The sequence below is a fragment of the Saccopteryx bilineata genome, chromosome 6, assembly GCF_036850765.1.
Source record: "Saccopteryx bilineata isolate mSacBil1 chromosome 6, mSacBil1_pri_phased_curated, whole genome shotgun sequence".
In the NCBI taxonomy this organism is placed as follows: Eukaryota; Metazoa; Chordata; class Mammalia; order Chiroptera; family Emballonuridae; genus Saccopteryx; species Saccopteryx bilineata.
In genome coordinates this window covers 197318394-197343846 of record NC_089495.1, presented here as the reverse complement: position 1 = coordinate 197343846, position 25453 = coordinate 197318394, and the positions used below count along the sequence as shown (strand labels likewise).

Sequence of the window (25453 nt, the reverse complement as noted above, 5' to 3'; positions counted from 1 at the left end):
CCCCGCCCCGATTTGTTGCAAAATTCCTGACCCTTAAACTGGAAAGGAAGCCATTCCTTGGACATCTTTCCAAGTGTCGTCTTGATCCGGCCTTCCTCCATGCATCCTTTTTGGGTGTGTGCTCATTTTATTTAGGAAGTCAGGAGGGAGAGTCCAATAGCTTTAAGGCATCTGGGGTTTTGCAAAGAATCTGTGCTTTCCAACATTCAATTCCCCTTTACTGAGCACCAACGACATGGCAGGTTTGAGGACAAAGACGTACAAGATCGTCATGGTCTCGCTGTCACAGGGCATCTATTTTTGTGAGGGAGTCAGGCAGTCACAACAAAGATGAGGGCAAAGGGGAAGACACATCTGTTCTCTAGGAGCGAATAATGAGGAACTGTACAGATTCAAAGGTCAGAAGAATTCCCTGGGGAAGTGCTGACTGAGCTAAGACCTACAGAAAAAGTAGAATTAGTAGAACAAAGCAAGGACAGAGTGTGCAAAGGCCCTGTGGCGCCAATGAGCAGGGAAAGCTCCAGGGACTGAAGGAAGGCCCGTGTGGCTTTACTGAGGAGACTCATTCTGGAGAGGACACAGTGGGGAACGACACTGGAGAGGTGGCTAAGGGACGTTGGATAAGGAGTGTTCACGAGTAAAGGGCAGCCATCTGAAGGGTCTGCAGTAAGAAGATGACATGATCCCACTCAGGTCGCTCCGGCTACTGTCAGAGATCAGATAGATCAAGTTGGGGGCAAAGGTAGATGTGGAGCAAGCAGGAAGGAGGCTGGGCAGAGACCAGGAGAGAGTGGTGATGGCGTGGGCAAAGGTGCTGAGGGCAGAGGGCAAGCAGGGGGGTCCGGAGGGACACATGGCTTGGCGTCTCACCTTTGGCCTCTACAGGCGTTGGCCCTGAAATATAACCGAGCCTGGGTATCCTGCCTCTCAGGAGGGCAAGCTCTCTTTCCTGTGCTCCGTCTACTTTTCTTTCTTGGCACAACATCCATGCATCCAATACTGTACCCATTTAGTTGACAGGAGACTAAGGCTTAGTTAGAGTGATCTCAGCCTATAACTTAGTGACCCTATCTGGACTCACCATCTTATAGGGGGAACAGACACATGACTATTTTAGGGGACAGTCCTCGAGCAGAGGGTGGTCAGAGTGAGCTGCCACGTGTCCCCAGAATTCCCCCACCCCCTGGGAGAAGAGACTGAGTGTCCTAGTGCTCAACACAGAGCCCGGCTCAGAGGACGCCCACACACCATAGGTCTTAATGCACATTTCCTGGTTGTTTGAACATCCCTTTCTAATACTTCACTTGCAAGAACTCTTGCTGTCTGCATTACTGTCTTCCAAGAGACAGATTTATAAATGTTTTCCGATTAGTTCTACCATTCATAGCCTGTTCCTAAATCGGCACAGGAAACAGACAGGCTACAACTTCTGCCTCCTTCTTCCTCTACAAGCTGCCTGTATCCGCGGCTTCCTTCCTCCAAGCTTTTTCTTAGGCAATGTCTAGACACTTAAACCGAAGCACTGAACTGTGCTAGAAATAATTTGTTATTCACGATCATTTTCTTTATTCCCTCTTTGGCTGAACTGGGTTGCTCTGCGTGCTGAGACCAAGGACTGCGATGTACCCACCCGATGAGACGTGGAAAGGTCCAGGCAGGCTACCCCCTGGCAGACGCAGGCTGTTGTGGACTCCTGTTCTGATGAGAACAGGTACTCAGAGTTCGGTATCACGTTGCTTTGAAGGCCGTGCACACCTATATTTGGCAGTGACAATGCTTGTGTGTGACCTGATATTTAGTTACGTGGCAGTCTATCTCTCACCCTCTTCCCCGGGAACTCAGTACCAGGTATAGTCACATGTAAGTATTGTTACTGACTTTGTTCAGGCCTCATCATACTTTGCTGGGACTTCTGCAGTAGCCTCTTGACTGGTCCCTCTGCTTCTACCCTCCCCCAATCTAACCCATCCTCCCCCAATCTAATCTACCCTCTCCCAATCTAATCTACTCTCCCCCAAACTAAACCACCCTCCCCAATCTAATCCACCCTCTCCCAATCTAATCTACTCTCCCCAATCTAAACCACCCTCCCCAAATCTAATCTACCCTCTCCCAATCTAATCTACTCTCCCCCAATCTAAACCACCCTCCCCCAATCTAATCCACCCTTTCCCAATCTAATCAACCCTCCCCCAATCTAACCCCTCTCCCCCAATCTAATCTACCCTCCCCAATCTAATTCACCCTTCCTCAATCTAACCCCTCTCCCCCAATCTAACCCACCCTCCTCCAATCTAATCAACCCTCCCCCAATCTAACCCCCTTTCCCCCAATCTAATCTACCCTCTCCCAATCTAATTCACCCTCCCCCAATTTAACCCACCTCCCCCAATCTAATCCACCCTCCCTCAATCTAACCCACCCTCCTCCAATCTAATCCACCCTCCCCAATCTAATCTATCCTCCCCAATCTAATTCACCCTCCTCCAATCTAATCTACCTTCCCCCAATCTAATCTACCCTTCTCCAATCTAATCTACCCTTCCCCAATCTAATCCACCCTCCCAGGCAGCTACCCAATAGAGCTTTCCAAAATAGGCATCTGATCATGCCTCCCTTGCTAGCCTGGCTTATTCCATCACCTCACATGGGTGTTCAGTGAATTCTGATTAAAATAGGGTGGAATGCTATTTCCACGCTGCTTATCAGTGACTCCGAGAAAGTTAACTCCATGGCTAAGAGTAGCAATGATGCCAGTCACTGTGCCAAAGGTTTTATGTGCCTTTTATACTTTTCTTTCCTTCTTTTTAAAATTTATTGATTGATTTTAAAGAGAGGGGAGGGGAGAGAGAGGCAGAAACAAACATCAATCTGTTTCTGTATGTGCCCTGATCGGGGATCGAACCAACAACCTCTGTGTATCTGGACAATGCTCCAACCAACTGAGCTATCTGGCCAGGGCTATATACCTTTTCCCAACAACCCTATTTTTATTATTTTCATCATTGTAAAGGTGATGAAGTGAAACTTAGAGAGGTCAGGAAAACTGCTTAGGCTCCACAGCTGGGATAGACGCGCAGGCAGTTGGACCGCAGAGGGCTCTCACCACTCTGCCCCCCACCCCCTGCCTTCATTCAGTCACATCAGGGGGTGCCTAATGCTCATCATCAAGCAAAAGGTTATGCCCTTCCATGCCTCCCCTGGCTCCGCACAAGACACGCTTTCCTCCTGCAGGCTCGGTGCCACCAGGTGCCTGTGCCAACGCAGCCCCGGGCGCGGGCACGCTCCGGAGAGCCTCTGTCCCACTAGCAGTGGGGTCTGGCAGGAGTCGTGACGCCCGGGGCCTCTGGTGTGACCGGGGTAGCCGTGGGCTCCTTGGAGTCCTGAGCTGGCCGCTCCCCAGCCCCTCCGAGCTTCTGGCTCCTTTGGAGGAACAATCCTCGTGTGGGACTCTGCCTTCTTAGGCAGCAGAGGTGTTTCTTCCCCTCTAGCCTAGGTGTTCTCAGCCCTCCTCTGCGGGCTGGACTTTGCTGTCCACCCTGAGGCGCTTCTGTGGCAGTCCTGTGCATCAGAGGGGCCGCTGGGAACACCAGGACGCCTGTGTCTGGGCCCCTCCCCAGCCTGAGGGACCCTCGAGCAGCTGGGCAAGACCCAGCTGTCAGAGGCTCCCTGGATCTGCTCCGCTAGGACCCCGCTTCCCACCTGCCTCCTGCGGCTAGGTCGGCCACGCCCCGCCACCCAGGCCAGGCGGGACAGGGAGGCGGAGGTACAGCGCCCAGTGGGAAACATCGAGGATTACTCAGATACCAGATTCTAGGTGAACAGTACTCACAACGCTGTGTCCCCAAAGCCGGGGGCCTCCCAGAAGGGTACCTACAGGATATGATGTTTCCGTATCGGTTCTTATTGCGGTTTTCGTCCTCTTTGGCTGTGTCCCACGAAGCTGTCTGCCCCTCCGGTAAGGCCTACAGAGAAAGGACAGAGTGGTTAGAATGGCCTGAGACAGGAGCTCTATCCCGGGGAGGATGAGCCAGCGGGGGAAATGACACCGCTGTGATGCGTCACTGAGCACAAGGGCTGTGTGCTCATGGACGGGGACTGGGGAGGACACAGACGGGGCCCTCCGTGGCCTTACACACCCTTCACTGGCTCCAATACTAGTGATGTCTCCTGTGCCACGAGCCCAAATCTGGTCCAGTAAGGAAGGGATTCATTCATTCATTCATTCATTTGTTCATTCAACAGATATATATTGAGTCCCTAATATGTGTTTGGCATTGTTCTATGTACCCGGAACACAGAGAAATAAACTAAGTGCCCCTTGAACTTCCAGGCGACGGGGAGATGTAGCAAACGAACCAGCAAAGACATAATTGTAGATAGTAGAAAATGCTATGAAGCAAATCCAGCGCGGGGAAGGGACAGCGAGGGAGGACGAGAGTTCTTTCATACCACACCGTCCGAGAGGGCTTCTCAGATGGTAGCGTTCAGGCTGATTCCTTAATCATGCGAACAAAGCCACTCACACAGAGAAACGTGGCGAGCACGTTCCAGGCAGAGGGACCAGGAGATGCAGAGAGAGCAGCGACAGGATCCTCGGAGAGCTGGGAGAGCTCTGACCAGAGGGAGGCGCTGCCGTCGCTGGGAGAGCTCCAACCAGAGGGGGGCGCTGCGGTCGCTGGGGATTGCTGGGCGTTGTTCTAAGTGTGATGAAAAACCGTCGGAGGGTTTTAAGCAGGGGGTTGCCTGTCCCGATGTTTTACAAAGATGATGTATGGACTGGCTCATGTGTGCGCTACAGGCTCCGGGAGGCCCAGAACGGAAGCAGGGAGACACGTTAGGAAGTTGATGCGATCGTCCAGGAGAGAGACGATGGAACCTTGGACGCTTGTACCAGGATGGCGGCAGGGGATGCAGTGAGGAGTGATTGTTTTCAGTTGGATATTGTAGATTCTGGTTCTCTCAGAAGCAGCCTCACTGCTTTAGGAGGAAACCAGGATCTGAATGTGAGAAACATCGTATTTGGGAGGCGACCCTAAGAAGCATGGGTGTGGTTGAGGACAACTCTTAGGGACTCCCTTCACACCCCGCCCCGCCCTGTAGGCAAGCTGTGCATACTCTTCTGTGTTGCAAAGAGTCACAGGTGCGCCCAGCAGGCAGGCACTGGGAACCAGGGGTACAGAGGGGACAGGGGCAGCTCCTCCACACGTGGATTGTAGACGTGGGCTATGATGGAAAAGGGATGAAGGCTGATGCCCTGTTGGCTTGAAGCATTGAGCAAAGTCATCCTGTCATTTACTGAGATGGGGGAAGAAACAGGGCCTGGCACTTGCTGGGGACTATGTGCTTCGTAACATGTTCAAAACAATAAGAACAGGCCCTGGCCGGATGGCTCAGTGGTAGAGCGTCAGCCTGGCGTGCGGAAGTCCCGGGTTCGATTCCTGGCTGGGGCACACAGAAGAAGCGCCCATCTGCTTCTCCACCCCTCCCCCTCTCCTTCCTCTCTGTCTCTCTCTTCCCCTCCTGCAGCCGAGGCTCCATTGGAGCAAAAAGATGGCCTGGGCGCTGGGGATGGCTCTATGGCCTCCGCCCCAGGTGCTAGAATGGCTCTGGTTGCAACAGAGCAACGCCCCGGATGGGCAGAGCATCGCCCCCTGGTGGGCGTGCCGGGTGGATCCCGGTCGGGCGCATGCGGGAGTCTGTCTGACTGCCTCCCCGTTTCCAGCTTCAGAGAAATATATATATAAAAAAAAAACACACACAAAAAAAACCAAAAACCCCCCAAACAAACGAACAACAACAAAAAAACAATAAGAACAACAGTGGTGGCAGCAGCCACGTTTTGAGATCCCTCGGCATCCAAGCTCAGGTGGTGAATAGGAAGTTGGGCAAAGAGGTTCAGAGTCAGAGTTTGGAGGGGGAAGAGATGGGCATCACTGGTTTAAGAGGCGGCAGACAAGCAAACAACCGTATGGGATGACTTGACAGAGTCATGGGCCAAGCAGGGATAGGAAACTGCTTATTGTACAGGTGGATGGCTTGTCCCTCCTCTTCCTCCTCTCCCGCTCCTCTTCCTCCTCTCCCGCTCCTCTTCCTCCTCTCCCCCTCCCTCTTCCTCTCCCTCTCCCTCCTCCTCCTCCTCCTCTCCTTGCTCCTCACTGTACATGGCCATCACCCTGCCTCCCTCTTGCCACCAGCACAGGCCGCCTCTAGACTGCCAATGGCTCTTGCTTTTGCAGGTAACTCTGCACTCAGATTCCAGCCCCTGGCCGCCCCCTCCCACCACAGCCAGGTAGCTCCAGCGGCTTCGGACAACCTGCCAGGTCGACATACTATTCCCGGCTCTCTGCAAGGAGGGGGTGACCCCATCTCAGGGGCAGCACTGGACTTCTCAGTGTTTGAGCTGATAGTCTGGGGGTGGGTTTTCTACCTGAAACCCTTTGTGATCAAAGCCTACTGTTCATCCAATGACATCCACCAAAGTGGCGTGGAGACAAGAGGACACTGTGAAATGTTTTCATACTGATTTTCTGGGGGGGGGGGTAATCTGTGAGTACCCACTGTGTGCCAGGGTTTGGGCTGCACTTTGCTTAAAGGTTTGTTATGGCTGCACATTAGAGTCCCAGGAGGAAGGTTTAAAGCTCCCAAAGCCACGGCCCTGCCCCAGCCCCATTAACCCGACTCTCGAGGCGAAGACACAGGTGTAGGCCTTGTGGAAAGCTCCCTGGGTGACTCCAGTGTGCAACCACGATTCTTGCAAGTCGTGAATTGACCGGGAGGAACACTTTCCCACGAGTCTCCTCACTGCTTTCTCGGCCTTTGGTTTTGTCCAATCCAACCCATTCTCCACTGTAATCAGAGAGCTTTCTAAACCGAACAGGACCCAGCGACTCCCCTTGCCGCACTCTTCAGCATAGACTGCACGGCCTTTAACAGACGGTCCTGAGTGACTTCAGCCCATATGTCCCTGCAGCCTCGTTCCTCACCCCGCTATCAATCTTCCAATGACCGGGAGCTAAATGCAATGCTACAGACACTGGCAGGTGTTTCAAGCGTTGGAGACTGACTTTGTACATGCTGTTCCCTCTGCCTGAAATTCTCTTCCACCTGAGTCTACCTGGTAAACTTGCACACATCTTTCAAAACCCGGGTCAGCAATCTTCTGCTTTGCAAAACCTTCCCCATTCACCCACCTTCCACCTCACTGCATCCCCAGCTATGTAGTCACTTCTCTGACTGTCAGATGGACACGTCTACATCTAATAACGTGTCTTGTCTCTCACTGTGGGGATAGATTACTCCAGGGAAAGGAAGTATCTGTAACCCCAGAACCCAACAGTGGCTTTGGACTCTGTATGTGCTTGAATCAGCCCTTTTGAATAAAGTAATGGATGGGTTCGATGGATGAAAAAATTAGTGGGTGAGGTGGCTTCTGTGCACATAGAAGGCAAAGATCTTTGAAATCGCAGAGGTGCAAGTGACTTTGAAAATCATTGGCCCTGGCTGGTTGGCTCAGTGGTACAGCATCAGCCTGGCGTGTAGATATCCCAGGTTCAATTCCCGGTCAGGGCACACAGAAGAACTAACCACCTTCTTCCCCCTCCTTCACCCCTCTGCCCCTCTCACAGCCATAGCTCCATTGTTTCGAGTGAGTTGGTCTTGGTCCTGAGGATGGCTCCATAGCCTCTGCCTCAGGCACTAAAATGGCTCTGTTGCCAAGCAATGGAGCATCGCCCCCTAGTGGGTTTCCCGGTTGGGGCACATGCGGAAGTCTGTCTCTCTGCTTCCCCTCCTCTCACTAAAATAATAATTATAAAAACAAACAAACAAGAAAATCATCTGGTTGTGTTCCCCACCCAGGAGACCCTTCCAGGTGGCTAATAAGCTGACCTACCGCATCTGCTACTTAGATACCCTCAATGACAGAGAGCTCACTACCCCATTAAGCATCATGTCTCACTTTTGGACAGACCCACCAGACAGTGTTTTGTTTACTCTGCCTTTGTCCTGCTCCAAGGGGTCCCACAAATAAATACACACCCTCTGTAATGCGACACTGCAGAGATTTGATAAAGGCCCCTGTCCACCCCCCAGAGTCCTTAAATGACACAGTTGAGAGTCGTCTCAACAACCGGCCATGCTTTTCAGGATGGGCCCAGAATGCAGCTATCTTTAAAAAGAAATCTTTAAACAGAACACCTGGGATGAGTGGCACTTCTCTGTGGGGATCCATGCAGGACCCCGGTACAGCCCTGGAAGCCTCTGTCTCCCCCTGGTGGGGACTGAAGAACAATTTGGAGGCTGGAGGCTGTGTGACAGTGACAAAGGCAGAAGAAAGAGGATGACTCACAGAGACACCCACCCAGGAGCCAGCAGTAATGACCCTGAATGGGCAGATTTTGATCACATGTCCATTTCCCTGTTTAGGGAGCTGGGCTCTAACAGGGGATCATCTCTTGAAGGAAAAAAACAACAACCGAGGGGGTAAAAAGTATGAGAGACTCATCTCCGTCTTCAAAGTGAGCCAGCCAAGGGGCATTATTTTTACATTAGTGGCTAGTTACAGTAGATTGACCAGGGAATTGTGGCAGTCATTAGGAGCTAATCACATTCTTTTGAAACCAAAATTGCCATCTCATTATATCCATCCATTATCACCCCTGCTTTCCTCCTCTCCTCAGAGTGCTGGGCTCTATTTTTCACACTCTCGTCCGAGTGTGAAAATGTTTCCTACTCTTCAACAGTGCTGCTTTGCTAAGATGATCAATTTCTTTCTTTCTTTCCTTTTTTTTTTTTTTTTTTAGCCCTAAAAGACGCTTTTAGGGATGTCCTCATCCCCGGAGGTCTGAGTTGAGGTAATCATAGAATCCTGGAAAGTCAGAACTGGAAGGATGTGTCGGAAAAAATTATTGCCTCGTTTTACAGATCAGTCAAGTAAGGTCCGGAAACAGGAAATGACTTGCTGAATCATCTACTGCAGGGGTCCCTAAACTTTTTACACAGGGGGCCAGTTCACTGTCCCTCAGACCGTTGGAGGGCCAGACTATAAAAAAAACTATGAACAAATCCCTATGCACACTGCTCATATCTTATTTTAAAGTAAAAAACCAAAATGGGAACAAATACAATATTTAAAATAAAGAACAAGTAAATTTAAATAAACAAACTGACCAGTATTCCAATGGGAACTATGCTCCTCTCACTGACCACCAATGAAAGAGATGCCCCTTCCAGAAGTGCGGCGGGGGCCGGATAAATGGCCTCAGGGGGCTGCATGTGGCCCACGGGCCATAGTTTGGGGACCCCTGATCTACTGAATGAGTTTGCCTCTCCTCCCCCCACGCCCCCCACAGTGACCATCAGGTGCGGGGCACTGCGCTAGGTCCTAGACGTCACAGCCATGGACAGGGCAGATGATCGTGTGAATTTTATGTTTTAGCTATGGAAAGGTGCAGACCATAAACAAACATACAAGATCACTTTGTACAGGAAGTGCTATGAAGGCAGCTAACAGGGTGCTGGGATAGACAGTGATCAAGGACAAAGCACGACTTTAGACAGGGTCAACTGGGCAGGACTCTGAGAAGACATTCGAGAAGGAAAAAAGCTGCCCCTGGCTCCTGGGAGCTGGCATAGCACTCACGGCTGGACCTCCGGGTCATCCAGTTGAACGCAGACAATTTCATAGAATGCCAACGTCAGGCAACACTGCTCTGAGACCCGGATGGAGCAAGACAGACCATGAGCATCCTGCAGCCACATCTAAACGCAGACAAAACTAGGCACATTGTCCAAGTCAAAACTAAATGACCAAACGTCCTCCTATCCTGGCTAATAGAAGTGACTGCTACTCCTTTGAGAATCACAGCTTTAGCCTCAATCTCATTTCCTTTCTTATAGTTCAGATTTATTAAGGGAGCCGGTCATACCACTTGCGACTACTGTCCAGTCCTGAACAAAGCCTTAAGTCACCCAGCACAGCCCACCCACATCCTCGGAGTCCATTCTAACATCCTCTCCTTGAGCCGTGCCTTAGTGCCTGACCCAGTTCAACTCCAGCTGTGTTCCCGCAGCTGAGCTGAAACCTAAGTGATGAGCAGAGGCAGCCATGGCAGGAGCTGGGGGAAGAAGGTCCCGGGCTGAGGGACAGCGCGTGCCGACCCTGAGATGGGACGAGCTTGGTGTGCTCTAGAACTCGAAGGGAGGCTCTCCAGAGCAGAGAGAGGAAGAGAAGAGCCAGAGAGTGATGTAATATGAGCGCGGAGGGGGTGGCGCTCAGTCGAGATGTCGAGATCTTGTGGACCACAGGCAAGAATGTGAGCTTTACTCTAAGTCAATGGGGGAGGCTTTGAACACTTGTTAAGATGGGAAGGCTGAGCCAGTCCAACATCTTGACAAGCGGCTTAGAGTACTTGTCTCTTGAACTCTCCCTTCATCCTTGTAGACAGGCTTCGTAGACTTTAGGATAAAACTGTCACCTGGTTCCTGCCCCAGGCTAATTCTTCCTGTGGTTTCCACCCACCCACCCTCCCTCCCATCCATCCATCCATCCTCTCAGCCACAGAACTGAGGCCCCTGTGTAGCCAGTGGGGGCTCAGACCAGATGACCACAGATACAGGCTTCTTATGCGCTGGTGCGCTGAGCCAGCCCATGGGACTGTGCCACCTACCTCAGTTTCCCCACTCAATACTTTCATTCCCTGCTAGAACTGAGGACAGTCCCTGGTGCCTGCTTGGCCAGCTCCCTTCTCCTACCTGTTGATTTGGCCCCACAGAGATATGAGGGTCCTTTCTGAAGCTTTGTCATCCTTCCTGGATGCTCTTCTCTGCATGTGAGCCTCTTTGAGTTAGACCCCAAATAGCGAGATGACTAACAGAACACGGAGCTTGCGAGAGCAGCTCACCTCCAATCCAAGGCGGGGAGCATCCTGGTCCATTCAGTTTGCCTGTTCACTCACTATCCTCAGCAGAGTCAGTCAGCTATGATGCCCCCAATTGTTCCCTTTGGCTTGACTGTCCCCTTGGAGATAATTGGATATGATATGCCCTGGGGTGCAGCAAAACAAGGTCCCAGGAATGCTGACCAGGATGTTTCTGGCCGATACTAGGGCACAGCGGAGAGCCTATTTCCTCCATGACCAGTCTAGGCGGCCAGGATGTCCCTGAGCCGCTGCCCACCACTGTACTCTCCTGGAACAGGGAAGAAGAGTTCAGTCTTCACCAAGGAGGCACCATGTTTACCCGGGTCTTTCATTTATTCTCTCTTGTTAAGAAATGCCTCTCGCCCACCAACTATGTGGATGAGTCAGGGAGAAGGCAGGGCTGTGCAAAAGGTGAAGTGTTTGAACAGTCTTGTTTCTGCAAATCATTTCACCACTGCAGGTCTCTATCACCTTTCCTGACAATGAAGTCAACAGTATATCAGTTTAGTGGTGGGGGAAGGATGTGACCACAAAGAGACAGCATGGGGACACTTTCTGCTGGCGGAGCTCTTACGTGTCCTAACCGTGTTGGTATTGCCAGGACTCAATAGTTTAACACGAGTACACATTCCTCCCCCAAAATGAACTTTACACTATGTCTATGAAGAAAGCAATATACCCCACGGGGTATATCGGTGACCAGTGATTACCCGAGATGATGCCTCTAGGTTCCTGGCACAGGGCCTGGCTCATGGGAGGTGTCCAGAGGCTCTTCCACCCACTCTTCCCCAAGAAGATGTTATGAGCCCACTCGGCTCGCTCCTGGAGTTCACTCCCTGCTTCCTCTGGTCAGCATCGCCAGCTTACTGTCACAGGACCCAAGATGGGGGGCTCCTGGCAACTCCCATCCTGTTTTGCCTTGAACCCAGGGGGTTCCTGGGGTGTAGGACCAGACGATTTCACTGCCATGTGGGATGCAAAAGTGTAAGCAACAAATGAACAAACAAGAAAAACAAACAAACAAACTCACGGACACGGACAACAGTATGGTGGTTACCAGAAGGAAGAGGAGTGAGGGGGTCGTCAAGGGTCAAGGGGACCAACCATATGGTGACGAAAGAAGATTCAACTTTGGGTGTTGGGCACACAATGCAATATAGAGATGATGTATCACAGAATTATACAATTGAAGCCTATATAATCTTATTAGCCCTATGTCACCCCAATAAATGTCATGAAAAATAAATAAAAACGGTACCATTCTGGGGAAACTGGGACAAGTTGCTCACTCTAGGTACAGGGAAGATACAATACTCAGGGGACGAGAAAGAGTTCACGAGCTGTTGGAAGCCGAAGATCTGACCTCAGCCGGGGCCCACGGGTCTAGTCCATGCGGACGTTTACCGGCGTCTGTGGCTGGCCGGCCGATGGCCGTGCGGGTTGTGTACAGTACAAGAGTAGCGCATCTCAGGGAGACCACGATCCGGTGGGCTTGATAGATGTCTGTATACGTTATGGACGTACTGGGGAAGGTGACAGTCCATTATCACGAGACAGGCAAGCCCATCGCTATTCCACTCCCAGGTGCTGCATGAGTGAGCGGCGGCCCCGGCCGAGGCCAAGCTCTCAATGAATGCTTCCTCATGTGCCGAGGGGCGCCAGCCTTGGGGATTATAAATGTGGACAGAGAAGACAGGAAGGCATGACTAATGACGTCAACTCAGAGTGGCATCAGGAGAGCAAACACTACTGCGCACCGTGTCACTAAATAGGAGGGAATTTATGAGTTCTGCTGGGGAAGCGAAGTAGAAAATCAGATTGCAGCCAAGACGGGGGTATTTGTCTGTGACAGGAGCTGTGATCCAGGCACAAGGTTTGTGTGTGTGTCTGCACGTAGAGTCAACAAAGCATCCTTTAAAAGACCGCCTTAGAAGCGACACAATTTCAAATGACAATTTCAAATTTTAGGCCAGTGGTTCCCAGAGTTTGGTAGGGATCCTAACCTCCGAGGGCACTTGGTACAATGCAGGGGCCCGGGTCCTGTTCCGTGCCAGATAGCTCATGTCTAAACGTTCTTTACTAACCTCCGGTTGATTCCAACACACATCACAGTCGGAGACCCACGGTCCTAGGCAGTAAGGTAGATAAACAGCGAATTCCTGGAGAAGACTCGCCTAAAATGTACAGGCAGACACTCGGTGCCCCTAGAGACCGCCCAGATGTGAGAAATACCACCTTCTCCCTGCCCCACCCACCTCGGCACTATCTTAATCACAAAATGTTTCACCAGCGCTTTGCAATTCAACTAAGTTAATATTACACACGAGGGTTTCTCTATTCCTCCCTGCTCCGAGCCCAAGATCTGGGGAACCCTTGCCTGTGACTCCAGGCTACAGACTTCCGGTCCCCACCATACGCTGTCTCCATCTTCACGCAAAAGCTTTTGATTGGCTCCAGGCTATAGACTTCCGGTCTCCACCATACGCTGTCTCCATCTTCACGCAAGAGCTTCTGATTGGCTCCAGGCTACACACTTCCGGTCCCCACCATACGCGCCTCCATCTTCACGCAAGAGCTTCTGATTGGCTCCAGGCTACAGACTTCCGGTCCCCACCATACACTGTCTCCATCTTCACGCAAGAGCTTCTGATTGGCTGTCTCCGGGTCAACAAGCTCTCCCTTAACCCTGAAGCCAGCTACAGGTAAGAGGTAGACTGTCAGAGCCCGTATGTAGTACCCTGTTAATTCTGCTCAGGAGGACTGTGCAAGGGGCGAGAAACTCCCATTTATCTCCGCAACTAGTGTAATGTTAACCTCTCTCTCCACAGTCAGGCACCTTTGTTCCCCTTCTAAGGGCGGGCTTGCAACACCGCAATTCTTTTATGTCTCTGAGCCCCTGGACATGCGGTTTCCTCTGTCGCACGTGCTTTTCCCTTGATCCAGTGTTTCTCTGCCTTTTTTTTTTTTCCCAACTCAGGGTCTCATCTTTTGTGAAGCTCCTGATTGATTTTGGCCACAACAACTGACAAGAAAAGTAAAAAATAAACACCCCTAACAACACCTGCATTCACCCTGGACTGCCCTCCGTCACCCGTCTAGAAAGCAGGTTAACTAATATTCTGTTTTGTAATTAGGAGGTGCGGTAAGACCACAAGCTTCTTCTAAAGTAGGAGTCTTTTTATTTTATTTTATTTTTTAATTTAGCGTTCTAACGATCTCAAATGCCCCACCCAAGGACAGGTACGCAGTAGGGACTCAACGCCCATCGTATCAGGCTTTGGGAGTCCGTGTGCTATAATCAGACCTTTCACAGAAGCTGAAACAGGACCCCAGAGATGGAAAGGTCTCATCCAAGACCACCCAGCGTGGAGGAGCAAACGGATAACCAGGTCTTGACAGTAGGTCAAGGGATTTTTGTACCACCTGAAAATTGTTCATATGGTTTTGGGGCGTGGAGGAGGTTCCTCTGTTAGACACAGAAAATACTGTTTGCTGGGTTACAAACAGAATTAAGTGAAAAGCAAAAATAAACTCAAAGAAAAAGAACAAGTTAATAGTCTCTCCTATATGAGCTCTTTCTTGCTAGAAAAACTTCCCGGTCTGAAACCACGGGGATTGCTGAGGTCTTTTCTGGGCCACCCCGCCCTGGAAACGGCCTGTTTTCTCCTTATCTGAATCCACGGAGAGTGGAGTGGAATGAGCAGGGGCAGCCCGAATCTTCCGGTTTGGGTCACTGTGAGTTCCCGGAGCTGGAGACCAGCCATAGGGCTTCCCTTTCACGACCCGGGCATCGCCCATGAACTCCCCAGCCCTCTTCTCCGAATCACACTCGTCTGCGGATGGAGCAGCTGGACCAGCACCTGCAGGGGACGCTCCGTGACTCCGTCACCAACCGAGGAGAGACAGAGTTGTGGGAGAAGCAGGTCGACTGGGACTGCCTCTGCTTGGGCAACTCTGAGCAGAGAAGGGGGCCCCTGGGGTGACCTCAAGCGTCCATCTCCACGGTCACACCCCATCAGGAGGCTGCCTGCCCACCAATAGCCAAAGAAAACTAAGAGAAAGATGGCAGCACCGGCCTCTCCCCACAAACAAAGCCACGCACACGGTGTGTCTGCCCCGAGCTGGAAGATGAACAAATGTTTGTTCTCCATTAGGCTGCATCACAGTCCACACAGCTGTTCCTTGCTGCTTAAATAGTCTTAATGGAGCTGTAATAACCAGATACCTTCTGGTCACCCTCCTGGGCTCGTTCCGTGCATTAGGATGACAGACTGCCGGGGCTGGGCTGGGCTGGCATGTACAGGCTTCCCTTCCTTCTCTGCATCACAAAGCCACCTCTTCCTGCTGTCCCTCACCTTCTCCAAACCCGCTCCTCTTATGATCACGAGGATGGCTGGGGTTACAGGGCTCACAGACAACCCTGCTCTCCGGCCATGTTCTGCGTGCCCGGGCCGGCATGCTTGGGCTCCTTGTTTTGGGGAAGGTGGGGGAATTTGGGCTGGGGAAGGAGGCTGGGCAGGAGGAAAGACTCTGCAGTCACACGCAGCGGCCCCTCGATGTCAACGTGGCCATGTGCCATCAGCAGGGTACACTTGTGCAGCCATCACACACCTCCACGGGCATCAGACGTGACCAGCAGCACGGACAGCTGGTGAGGGGATGGGTCTTGGGCATAAGCAGGGCAGGGACTGGGGACTCTGTGCATCTTTCTAGACCAGTGTCTCTCAACCTTGAAAGGGTGTTAACTGTCATCCGGAGAGCTTGGAGTACAGAGGGCTCTGGACCTCACCCCCAGGGCAGCTGATTGCATTTGTCCAACGATGGCCTGGGTAGTGGTGTTTTTACAACTTCCCCAGGTAATTCTAATAGGCAGACGAGACTGAACTCCTGGAAGGCTCACACAGAATGGCAAGTGCGGTGAACTTGCCTTGGGACCCCTCGAGTTCTTAGGAACCCAAAGCCCTTGGTCAGTCAGGGTTGCTAGGACTTGAGACCTGCCTCTGAGGGTGGGGTCCAGCAGTGGGACTATCGGTAGGAGGAGGGCCAGCTGACCCACACAACTGGTTCCTCCATAGACTCTCAAAATATCATGGGCAGAAGTGCTCTCTGGATCATGCCGACCAACCCCCTCACCCTCACTGCACAATTCTGTAAACGGAGGCTCGGAGAGGCGGTGTGACCTGCCCAAGGCCACCCAGAAGCCCAGTGAGAGAGACAGGACTCGAATCCCGGCATTCTGTCGATTTGGGATGATGCACACATCCCGTCAAGTCCCTGAACTTGAACTATAGATCGAGAGACTCGAGTTTTCAGGCCAAAGAGAACAAGCCAACGTTACGGCTCTGCTTGGCGTGAGAAACGTGTGTGGGTTTGTCTGGGCTCCAGGTCCGGTCTCCTGTTCCAGGCAAGTCCATCCTTTCCCTGGGTTACCAGCCCTACCTCCCTCTGCTCTCTCTGCTCCCATCCACGCCAGAGAAGCTACCTCTAAAATGCAAATCCAGCTTAAAAACCCTACTCCCTTCAACACCGCCCCATGGCCCTTGGGATAAAATCCAACCCATGCCATTGCCTGTTCTGGTCGCTTCCCTGACGTCCTCTAGTTATTCCTACTGCTACTGCTTTGCTTTTGGCTCTATGTTTCCTAGAATGCTGCTGGCCATCCACCCTCAGGCGAGGCTTAATGCATCCCATCCCCAAGGGCATGCTTCTGATTGTGACACTTTGCCAGGACATTAAAATGATCAGTTGATACGCCTGTCTGTACGAAGAAGTGCTAAGTCCCTCAGAATGCAGGGGCTCCCTCTCATCTCCTCAGTTGCTAGATCCTAGTACAATGTAAGGTCTATGGCAGGGGTCCTCAAACTACGGCCCGTGGGCCACATGCGGCCCCCTGAGGCCATTTATCCGGCCCCCGCCACACTTCTGGAAGGGGCACCTCTTTCATTGGTGGTCAGTGAGAGGAGCATAGTTCCCATTGAAATACTGGTCAGTTTGTTGATTTAAATTTACTTGTTCTTTATTTTAAATATTATATTTGTTCCCACTTTGTTTTACTTTAAAATAAGATACGTGCAGTGTGCACAGGGATTTGTCCATAGTTTTTTTTATAGTCCGGCCCTCCATCGGTCTGAGGGACAGTGAACTGGCCCCCTGTGTAAAAAAGTTTGGGGACCCCTGGTCTATGGAAAGGGCTCAGACACCTCAAAGTTGAAACCCCTCCAAGTTCAGTCCTTGGTCCCTGTCTTTTTTCTCTGTTCACTTTCTTGGTGACTTTGAACAGTCTTGTGGCTTTACCATTGCCTGTGTCAAACACTCTCAAAGATTCTAACACTAATTCAAAAGAATACGTGCCCCCTTATGTTCACTGCAGCATTATTTACAACAGCCAAGATCTGGAAGCAGCCCAAGTGCCCATCAGTAGGTGGGTGGATAAAAAAGCTGTGGTGCATTTACACAATGAAATATTATACAGCCACAAAAAAAAAGAAGGAAAGTTTTACCTTTTGCAAAAACATGGATGGATCTAGAGATTAGTATGCTGAGTGAAAGAAGCCGGTCAGAGGAAAACAAGCACCATGTGATGCCACTCCCATGTGGACTCTGATGAACAAAATGAACTAACACGCAAAATAGAAACAGGCTCACACATGGCCAGCTGACAGCTGCTGGGCGGGGTTGGGGTGCTGGGTGAGGGAGGTGGAGGGATAGAACAAAAGAGGACAAAAAATTCCTAACTCACAAAATCAATGAGCACAATTTAAATGGGTTGTTTTCTGTTACTAAGATTTGGGGTGGTTTGTAACACAGCAAACAGTATTTTTTTCAAGAGCACAATGCATTATTTACTAACATAGCACATTAAGTGATTGTGAAATAACTTATTTCTCAAGTCAATTGTTTATTTCCTATTTCCCCTGATAGAACAGAAGCTTCATGAGGGGCATGTTGTGTTCACTGTCAAATCGAAAATATCTGGAAGAGTCCTTGGAAAGAGAGTGAATACTCAGTAGAAATTTAATGAGTAGATTGGTAAGTAACTGTACCACTGGACTGAATGTTAGAAGACACAGCCTCCTATAGCTGAGAGGTCCCCCGACATGTCAACTTGTCAAACCCACTTATTTGTACGAAAGAAAAAGACAACTGAGCGGGGTAGGGGAGCGACAGACAATGAAGAGAGCGCGTGGCAGGTGGTTTGAAAGAAGGACTGAAGACCCAGGAGCCCAGCCTCACAGGATACTGTCTTTGAGCAGATTTGTGACTCAGCCTCAGTGTGTGGACTCCAGACATCACAGGAGCCCTGACGATCGAAGCTCCAGCCAGCTCTGGTCTAGGAAAGTGAACTAGCCCGTTGTGAAAAGACTCCCATTAAATAATGTTTTCCAGTTAATCTCCGGGTGATCACAGGATGCTGTCAAGCCAAGCATTCCAGCTAACTGATGAATATAATTGGAACTCATTGAGGTCAAGGTTAGTCTAGTGGTATCTCCAAATGACAGAACAACATGTATTGTTTGTTTTCTTTCTCATGATAAAAGCAGTTGATTTCCATGCCAGAAAGTTTGGGAAAAACAAACAAACAAAGAAACATTGTACCAGTGTTCAATATCCTCCCCTTTATCACTGTCTTTTGGTGATGAAAGAGTGCCCTGTAGTCTGAATATTTGTCTACATGATTGTGCCCCCCCCCAATTCATATGTTGAAATTTAATCCCTAATGTGATGGCATTAGGAGGTGAGGCCTTTGGGAGGTGGATAGGTCATAAGGGTGGAGCCCTCATGAATAGAATTCGTGCCCTTATAAAAGAGACCCCTCACCCGTTCCACCATGTGAGGATATGGTGAGAAGATGGGCATCTATGAACCCAAAAGTGGGCTCTCACCAGATACAATCTACTGACAGCTTGATCTTGGACTTGCCTACCTCTAGAACTGTGCCAAATACATTTATTTCTGTTATTTATTTTAAAAAAAGTTTGCAGAATACAAAAAGGCACAATTTTTTTTTAAATCAACCACACAGAAATGGATACTTTTAAAAGAATTATCAATGTGGAAGGAAATACATCGAAGTAGTCAAATGTATTTGTGTGTCTGTTTTCAAAATTTAGATGGCAAGTTCTTAGAACAGAGCTTCTCAGGCTTTGATGACTTGTCACCCTCCTTTGATGCCACATTTTCTTCCCCAATGCTACTTGCAACTTTAAAGCAAATCAAATATTATGACTGATTTATTCAACCATCATGATATTGAAGATGCCTTCACGAACAGCACGCCCTCTCCTGACACTCGCTCCACAAACAGATGGACACAGGTGGGTGTACAGCACACATATGCACCCCCTGCCCTTCCCTTTTAAGAGATTGGGACCATTCAGCAAAACCCCTAGGAAATAAGGCCCACGTATTGAAAATAGAAGACCCTCTCCTTCAACTCTTCCCCCGACATCCTCCAAAAACTTGTCGATTGAGCAGATGAAAAATGCTATTTTACTTAGACCATGTTCAAAATTAACTGCCGGTTCTCCTGGGCAGGTAATTACTCACATCCATCGACATAAACGCTTTTGCTCTCATAAATGTGTCAAACTTGCCCCTCGCCACCGTGTTTTACACTCCCATAAAGTTTTAGGACCAGACAGGCCCTTAGAAATCACCTTATCCAAACGACGCACGCCGTGAATACAGGAAAAGTTCAGATTCAGGTAACCAGAGGCCAGTGCAAAGACCACACGGCCGGCTGCACGGGAATCTGCCTGTCTGCAGCCCCAGTTTGGCACAGTTTCCCGACCAACCAGAGCTTCTGAACAAAAATGGCTTGCTAGGTGTTTGCTCAGAACCCGGTCCGAGAGATACACTTAGTCCCGCGGCGTTATCGAGAGCCGGCGCCAAGGCCTCTCCCTGCACCGAACCCCACGTATGTGGGGCGTACGCCACGTATTAAAAAAAACTGCCACCAAAAAAACTAGTTCATGTAACTCGGAGCCTGGCACCCAGTAGATGCTCCAGAGATATTTGGGGAAGGAAGGAGGAGCGGGAGAGAGGAAAGGAAAAGTGAAAAAAGACCATTTTTCAAAGCTGGCTGCGGCCGGAATCCAGCACCCCGCGGGGGGGGGGGGGGCGGCCAGCGGCCTCTGGGGGGGGCGGGGCCCCTTTAGTTTCCGGAAAACACCTTAATGAGTTTTCCCTTCCATTTCATTTTGCTTTCTGTTTGCAAAAGGTGATGCTTCCTAGGCAAGGTCTGAAACAGAAGGGGCGAGGGGGAGGAAGGGAACTCGGTCTGCGTCAGAAGGAAGGGGCCGTGGGGGCCCTTCCCTGGATGCCGGGAGAAGGAAAAAGGGGGTTTTGAGGACGTGAAAACGTGTGGGAAGGGCAGTGCGTAGAGTGAGCTGTGAGGAGAGCAGAGCCAGAGGGCCTCTTGTACACAGGCTCCTCCTGGACTTCCCTGCAAGCCACCCCCCCCCCCCGGGGGGCCCGTTATCCTCCAAACCTCAGTAGCAACTGCTCCTCACCAAGGCTCTGTGTTAGGGGTGCTTTGGGAGGAGGGAAAGGGGTGTCCAGTGCAGAGGTGAGAGGAAGGGACAGACAGGGGTGTCCAGTGCAGAGGTGAGAGGAAGGGACAGACAGGGGACAGCAGTCGCTGGAGGTGAGGCACTGACTTGGGGGGTTGAGAATAGTACAGAAGCATGGTAATGAGGTAAGAGGTGGCCAGGAGCAGGCAAGCCTCGCAGAAGCCCTAGCGGGGGAGATCTGCTGACTTTCCTACCACGTGTGGGTGGGGGCTTCAGCCATCCCAGCTTCATACGGAGGGAAGCACGGTGCGTCTCAAATGCAAAGGGCACACAAGTCACCTAGGTCCTGGTTAAAGTGCAGGTCACTGCGTCAGCAGGTCTGGGTGGGGCCGGAGATGTTGCATTTCCAATATGCCCCCAGGTGGCCTGGTCCGGGGGCTGTACTTAGAGTAGCAAAGCCTTAGCCCCCAGAAGCCTCTGCTCCCAACAGGAAGCGTCCCCGCAGGCTGGCCCCTTACCTCGTACTCCTCCTTGAACCCGTAGCCCTGGCCCCTCTTCATCTGGGTGATGTGCTGCAGCAGGTCCGCCACCCGGATGGCGGGCTGGAACTGGTCCCGAGGGTAGCTCATCTCCATGGGGTCGCAGGCCCGGTAGGGGTGCGTCTGGATGGTGAGGGTGGGCTGGGACAGCTCTCCGCGGCTGCCATCTGCTTCAAAGAGAAGGGGGCAGAACAGGGCGTCACCTATGGCGGCTGGGTCCTCTGTCCTCCATGCCTTCCCCAGCCTGCCCCGAGGGGGGCAGAGGGGACTCACTCAGGATCCGACCGAGAAGGAAGACACCGGAAGAGCAGGCAGGGGCACACTGCTGTCCTGGCCTGGCTGCGGTAGTCGGTTTAACAATTAAAACCAACCAACCAACCAACCAACTCAGGAACACAGAGCCCTTGGTCGGCTGTCATCCCCTCCTTATCTCAGCCCTTCTTTGCGGCTTGGCAGGGTGGTCTTGGCCCATCCAGGCCAATATCAGAACCACCGAGGAGGCAGCCAGGCTAGACATCGGGAGCGCCCTCCTGTTTAGGAAGTGGTGTCCGCCGGCAGGCGAGGACAGCCTCAGGCGCTGGAGATCAGGGCTGCGCGTGTGCGTCTGGTCCATTAGCCTGAGTCCCTGTGACCCGGTGTCCCTCCCGGTTTGTACCGTTTGGGTTGTGCCCTGGCAGGAAGGAACTGGAGCCCCAGTCGCAGCAGGGTCCCTGGACTCTCAGCGCCCCCCCCCCCACAGCAGCGGCCACCTTCTGCCTCCTTTCTAGCCCCCCCTCCACCACGTAACATGCTTGATCCAGGAGGGCTGCTGAGCCTGCTGGGCAGCTCGGGAAGCCCGAACTGCTCTCCTTCAGTTCTGCCAGTTACTTCTCCCAGGCCTGGGTCCCACGGCTCACGTCCTTCATAACATCCCTCCTTAAGAAAAGCTCTGTTTTCTCCTGAGAACAATCTTGAAAGCCACTGAGTTGCTCTGACTGTCTGTCCTCTCTTAGCTTGGCCACCCTGGAGACAGGTGGCTGCTGAGGTTGGACTTGAGGTCCCCATTCCCCTTGGGACAGTAAAGCCACGTTCCTGCACGACCACCTCCCTGCTCGGCATTCCCTGCTGGTCCTTCTGGACCGGGTTATCTTCTCCAGAACCTCTGGGATTGCTCTGCCCAGCCTCTTCCCAAAGGCACGGCCAGTCTACGCCCTGGACCCGCCGGGTGAGACACGCACGAGACGAGGATGTCGGATTTGCTGCGTCTCACGCCAGCGGGACCCTAGCCCTACGCCGTCCCCACTCCCAGGGAGGCTGAACGGATCTTCCTGATTTTCCGCAACCTGTCTTTTCAAAATCCATGTTTCCTCCAGCTTGGTTTTCTCTCACGTCACAAGACTCCATCAGACATTGATCCTGTGTGTGAAAGTGAGCTCTCCCCTACGTGCAGCATGAGAAAAACTGCTCCCCCTCAGGAGGAGCGGCTGATAGGGAGAGAAAGAGTTGAAAGCTTCATTATGCTCAAGGAAGAAGAGGTCGTTCGCACAACCTTCCCGACTGCACGTTAAGATCACGGGTTACGTTTTCCCTGGGATGTGAGGTCGTAGGGACCACGCGCTCACGGGCATTGCTTAAATGTAGCGCTCAGCAGATTCAGGCGGCTGCTCCCCTTCTCCATCGCACCCTGGTGATCGGGAGTTAGATTTGCTGGGAACTCACTCTATGCCAGGGACTCTGGGTGGCACTGGCAGTGCCCAGAACAATGCAGATTCCACCCTCAAGCTTGGCGATCTAGCAGAAAGACAGACAAGAACAGGAGCTGCAGAAGCCCAGCACTTCTAGGTGAGAGGGAATGAAGGCCGTGGATGGAAATGGGAAGAGGGCAAAACTGTAAGAGACGGTGAGAGGTGGGTCTAGAGAGGCCGTGAATGTGCGAGCATCTTCACGCCAGCGGGAAGCCCTTGAAGGGTTTTAAGAAGATCCCCTTTCCTTAAAGACTCACACACTTTCTTGTAGGCATCATGCTGTCATGGCAGTCTCTGTGGGCAGGAGGCAACCCTCCTGTGAACATCACTCCTGTGTAGGACAGTGGGGCGGGGGGTGGTGGTGGGGGATGGAGGAGAAAGGAGTACTGGCATTTACTTCTAGAGCCTGCCCTGCACCATTCCCAGGAGAGGAGGCGCTGGAGCCCTGTGAGCGCCTCCCACCTCAGCCACCGTCACCTACGGGCACAGATGTCTTCAGAGACCCAGGGCCTCCCCAAGGACTCGAGGCACAGACTGCCTGGCAGAGACAGGCTTCTTAGGGATGGGCACCTGGCAATTTTTGTGAGCTGACAAATGTTTCCAAAACCAAAGAGCGACCAATATGGATATTTTCCCTCAACACATGGCTAGACAGACTGTAAACTTGGTGTCAGCAAAACCAACAGTGGAATGGAAAAATAAATGCATCTGAAATCGAGCAACTTGTACCACTGTGACATTTGTAACAATGTCAATGCTGGTGCTAATGAGGCCATAAAGACTTGGAACCGAGGGATTTCCAAGGTTTATTAATTCAACTAGTCGGACTCTTTTTTTTTTCCCCCCTCAATGTACCTTACCTCACCTATTCCCTTATTAACCTCCGATAATGTAGAAGCGCTGCCTTTCATCACAGCCCATTTCACTCGACGCACTATACTTAATTTTCCATCATTAGGTTTAATGAAAACCCAATTTCACAACTCACTTCTCTCAGGAACCTACAAGTAATGCTACGTTTTTTATCAGCCCCAATTAAAGAGCGTTATGATGTTCCTATTCGAGAGGGAGCCCTAAAACTAATGTGCGGTTTTGTTGCTAATTCAACAAGGGTGCCGGAACCGTGCGCGCATGCTGCTCATAAAATGTAACTCAAACCAGCTGGCCCAGGGAGAGAGCATTTCTCATTTTCTCTCCTCACCAGACCCTCCCCCTTACATGCCATTTCAACTTCTCATGTCTGGGTCCTGCATGTTTATTATTGGGCACGTAATAACGTTTTGGGTTTCTTTTGCGCTTTTCTTCAGCCGGCGCCCAAGTCTGTGAATTCCCCGGAAATAAGTCCCGTCGCGTCTGTGAGGGGCTGGCGGGGCGGGCAAAGGGATTTTGGCGACATGTATGTATGAGATCTCGGGTCACCACTGTCCCTCTGATTCCCTCCTTCCTTCTCCCTCGGGAATCTGGCTTTGACCTTCTCTCCCTGTTTTTATCCGCTGCCACCAGCCGCTAGAGACCTCCCACAGACTTCAGCCACACCTTTCCGATTACCCGCTAGGAACTGCCACTCCAAGTGGTTAACAAATATTTGCTGAATACCTATATTGTACAGAGCACGGTGTTAAGATACTGCGTACATCCAGGAGGGTGGAGGAAAGTGTGTTTGGAGGGAGATAAGCACACCACAGCCCCGGCAGGAGAAGAGAAGAGATAAGGTGTGCATAAACAAGTCTAACAAAGGTGGGAAGGGACGGGCCTCGCCTCTCGGAGATGAAGGGGAGGGATGACGAGCTTCGGAGTCAGGATCCACGGAAACGCTCCCCAAGCTTTAGGCAGTCACGCCCCACCGCTGTGGGCGTGGCCATACTATGAACCACCGGTAGCACCTCTGTCCAATAGAACTTTCCATGATGATGGACATGGTGTGTATCTGGGCTGTGTAACAAGGTAGCTCCCAACCACATGTGGCCACTGAGCATGTGAAATATGGCGAGTGTGACTGAGGAACTGAATTTTAAATTTTGTTTCATTTTCGTTAATTTAAATGTAAACATCCACATGTGGCTCTACAAAGACACTGATTTAGTTAGTAAAAATCTTTAGCAGAGCACTGACCATAGACAGAACTTGATACAACTGACAGTGTTCTATATCTGCATTAGTAGGGTAGCCACTAGCCACATGTGGCTATTGAACATTCAAAATGTAGACTGAGGAAGTGAATTTTTACTTTTCACTTAATTTCAGTTAAGTTTAAGTTTAAATTGTCATATGTGGCCAGTGGCTACTGTATTGAATTGTACAGATCTATACAATGATGTCTTCAATTTTTTTTCTTTTTTTCTTTTTTTCTAAATTTTTTTTTATTTATTCATTTTAGAGAGGAGAGACAGAGAGGAGACAGAGACAGGGGGAGGAGCTGGAAGCATCAACTCCCATATGTGCCTTGACCAGGCAAGCCCAGGGTTTCGAACCGGCGACCTCAGCATTTCCAGGTTGACGCTTTATCCACTGCGCCACCACAGGTCAGGCCAATTTTTTTTCTTGAAATCAACTTTCAACCATTTTTTCTTTTCTTTTCTTGTGACAGGGACAGAGAGAGAGAGAGAGACAGAGAGAGGGACAGATAGGTTCAGACAGACAAGGGAGAGAGATGAGAAGCATTAATTCTTTGTTGCGGTTCCTTAGTTGTTCATTGATTGCTTTCTCATATGGGCCTTGACCGGGAGGCTACAGCAGACAGAGTGACCCCTTGCTCA

At 51.1% G+C, this 25453-nt stretch overlaps 1 protein-coding gene across 13 annotated transcripts in view; it reads right to left on the bottom strand.

Annotated features, from left to right (window-relative positions):
* The window catches only part of PTPRT (protein tyrosine phosphatase receptor type T), a 956692-nt gene that overhangs the window by 49930 nt on the left and 881309 nt on the right, over nt 1-25453 (bottom strand). For 9 of the 13 annotated variants that reach the window (XM_066235857.1, XM_066235861.1, XM_066235859.1 and 6 more), the window contains 2 exons: nt 20953-21143; nt 3878-3965 (listed from right to left, as the gene is read on the bottom strand). In XM_066235857.1, the coding sequence (XP_066091954.1) occupies nt 3878-3965; nt 20953-21143 (279 nt within the window). The remainder of the gene's footprint in view (nt 1-3877; nt 3966-20952; nt 21144-25453) is intronic. The other 4 variants (XM_066235858.1, XM_066235865.1, XM_066235862.1 and 1 more) reach the window with 1 other exon arrangement.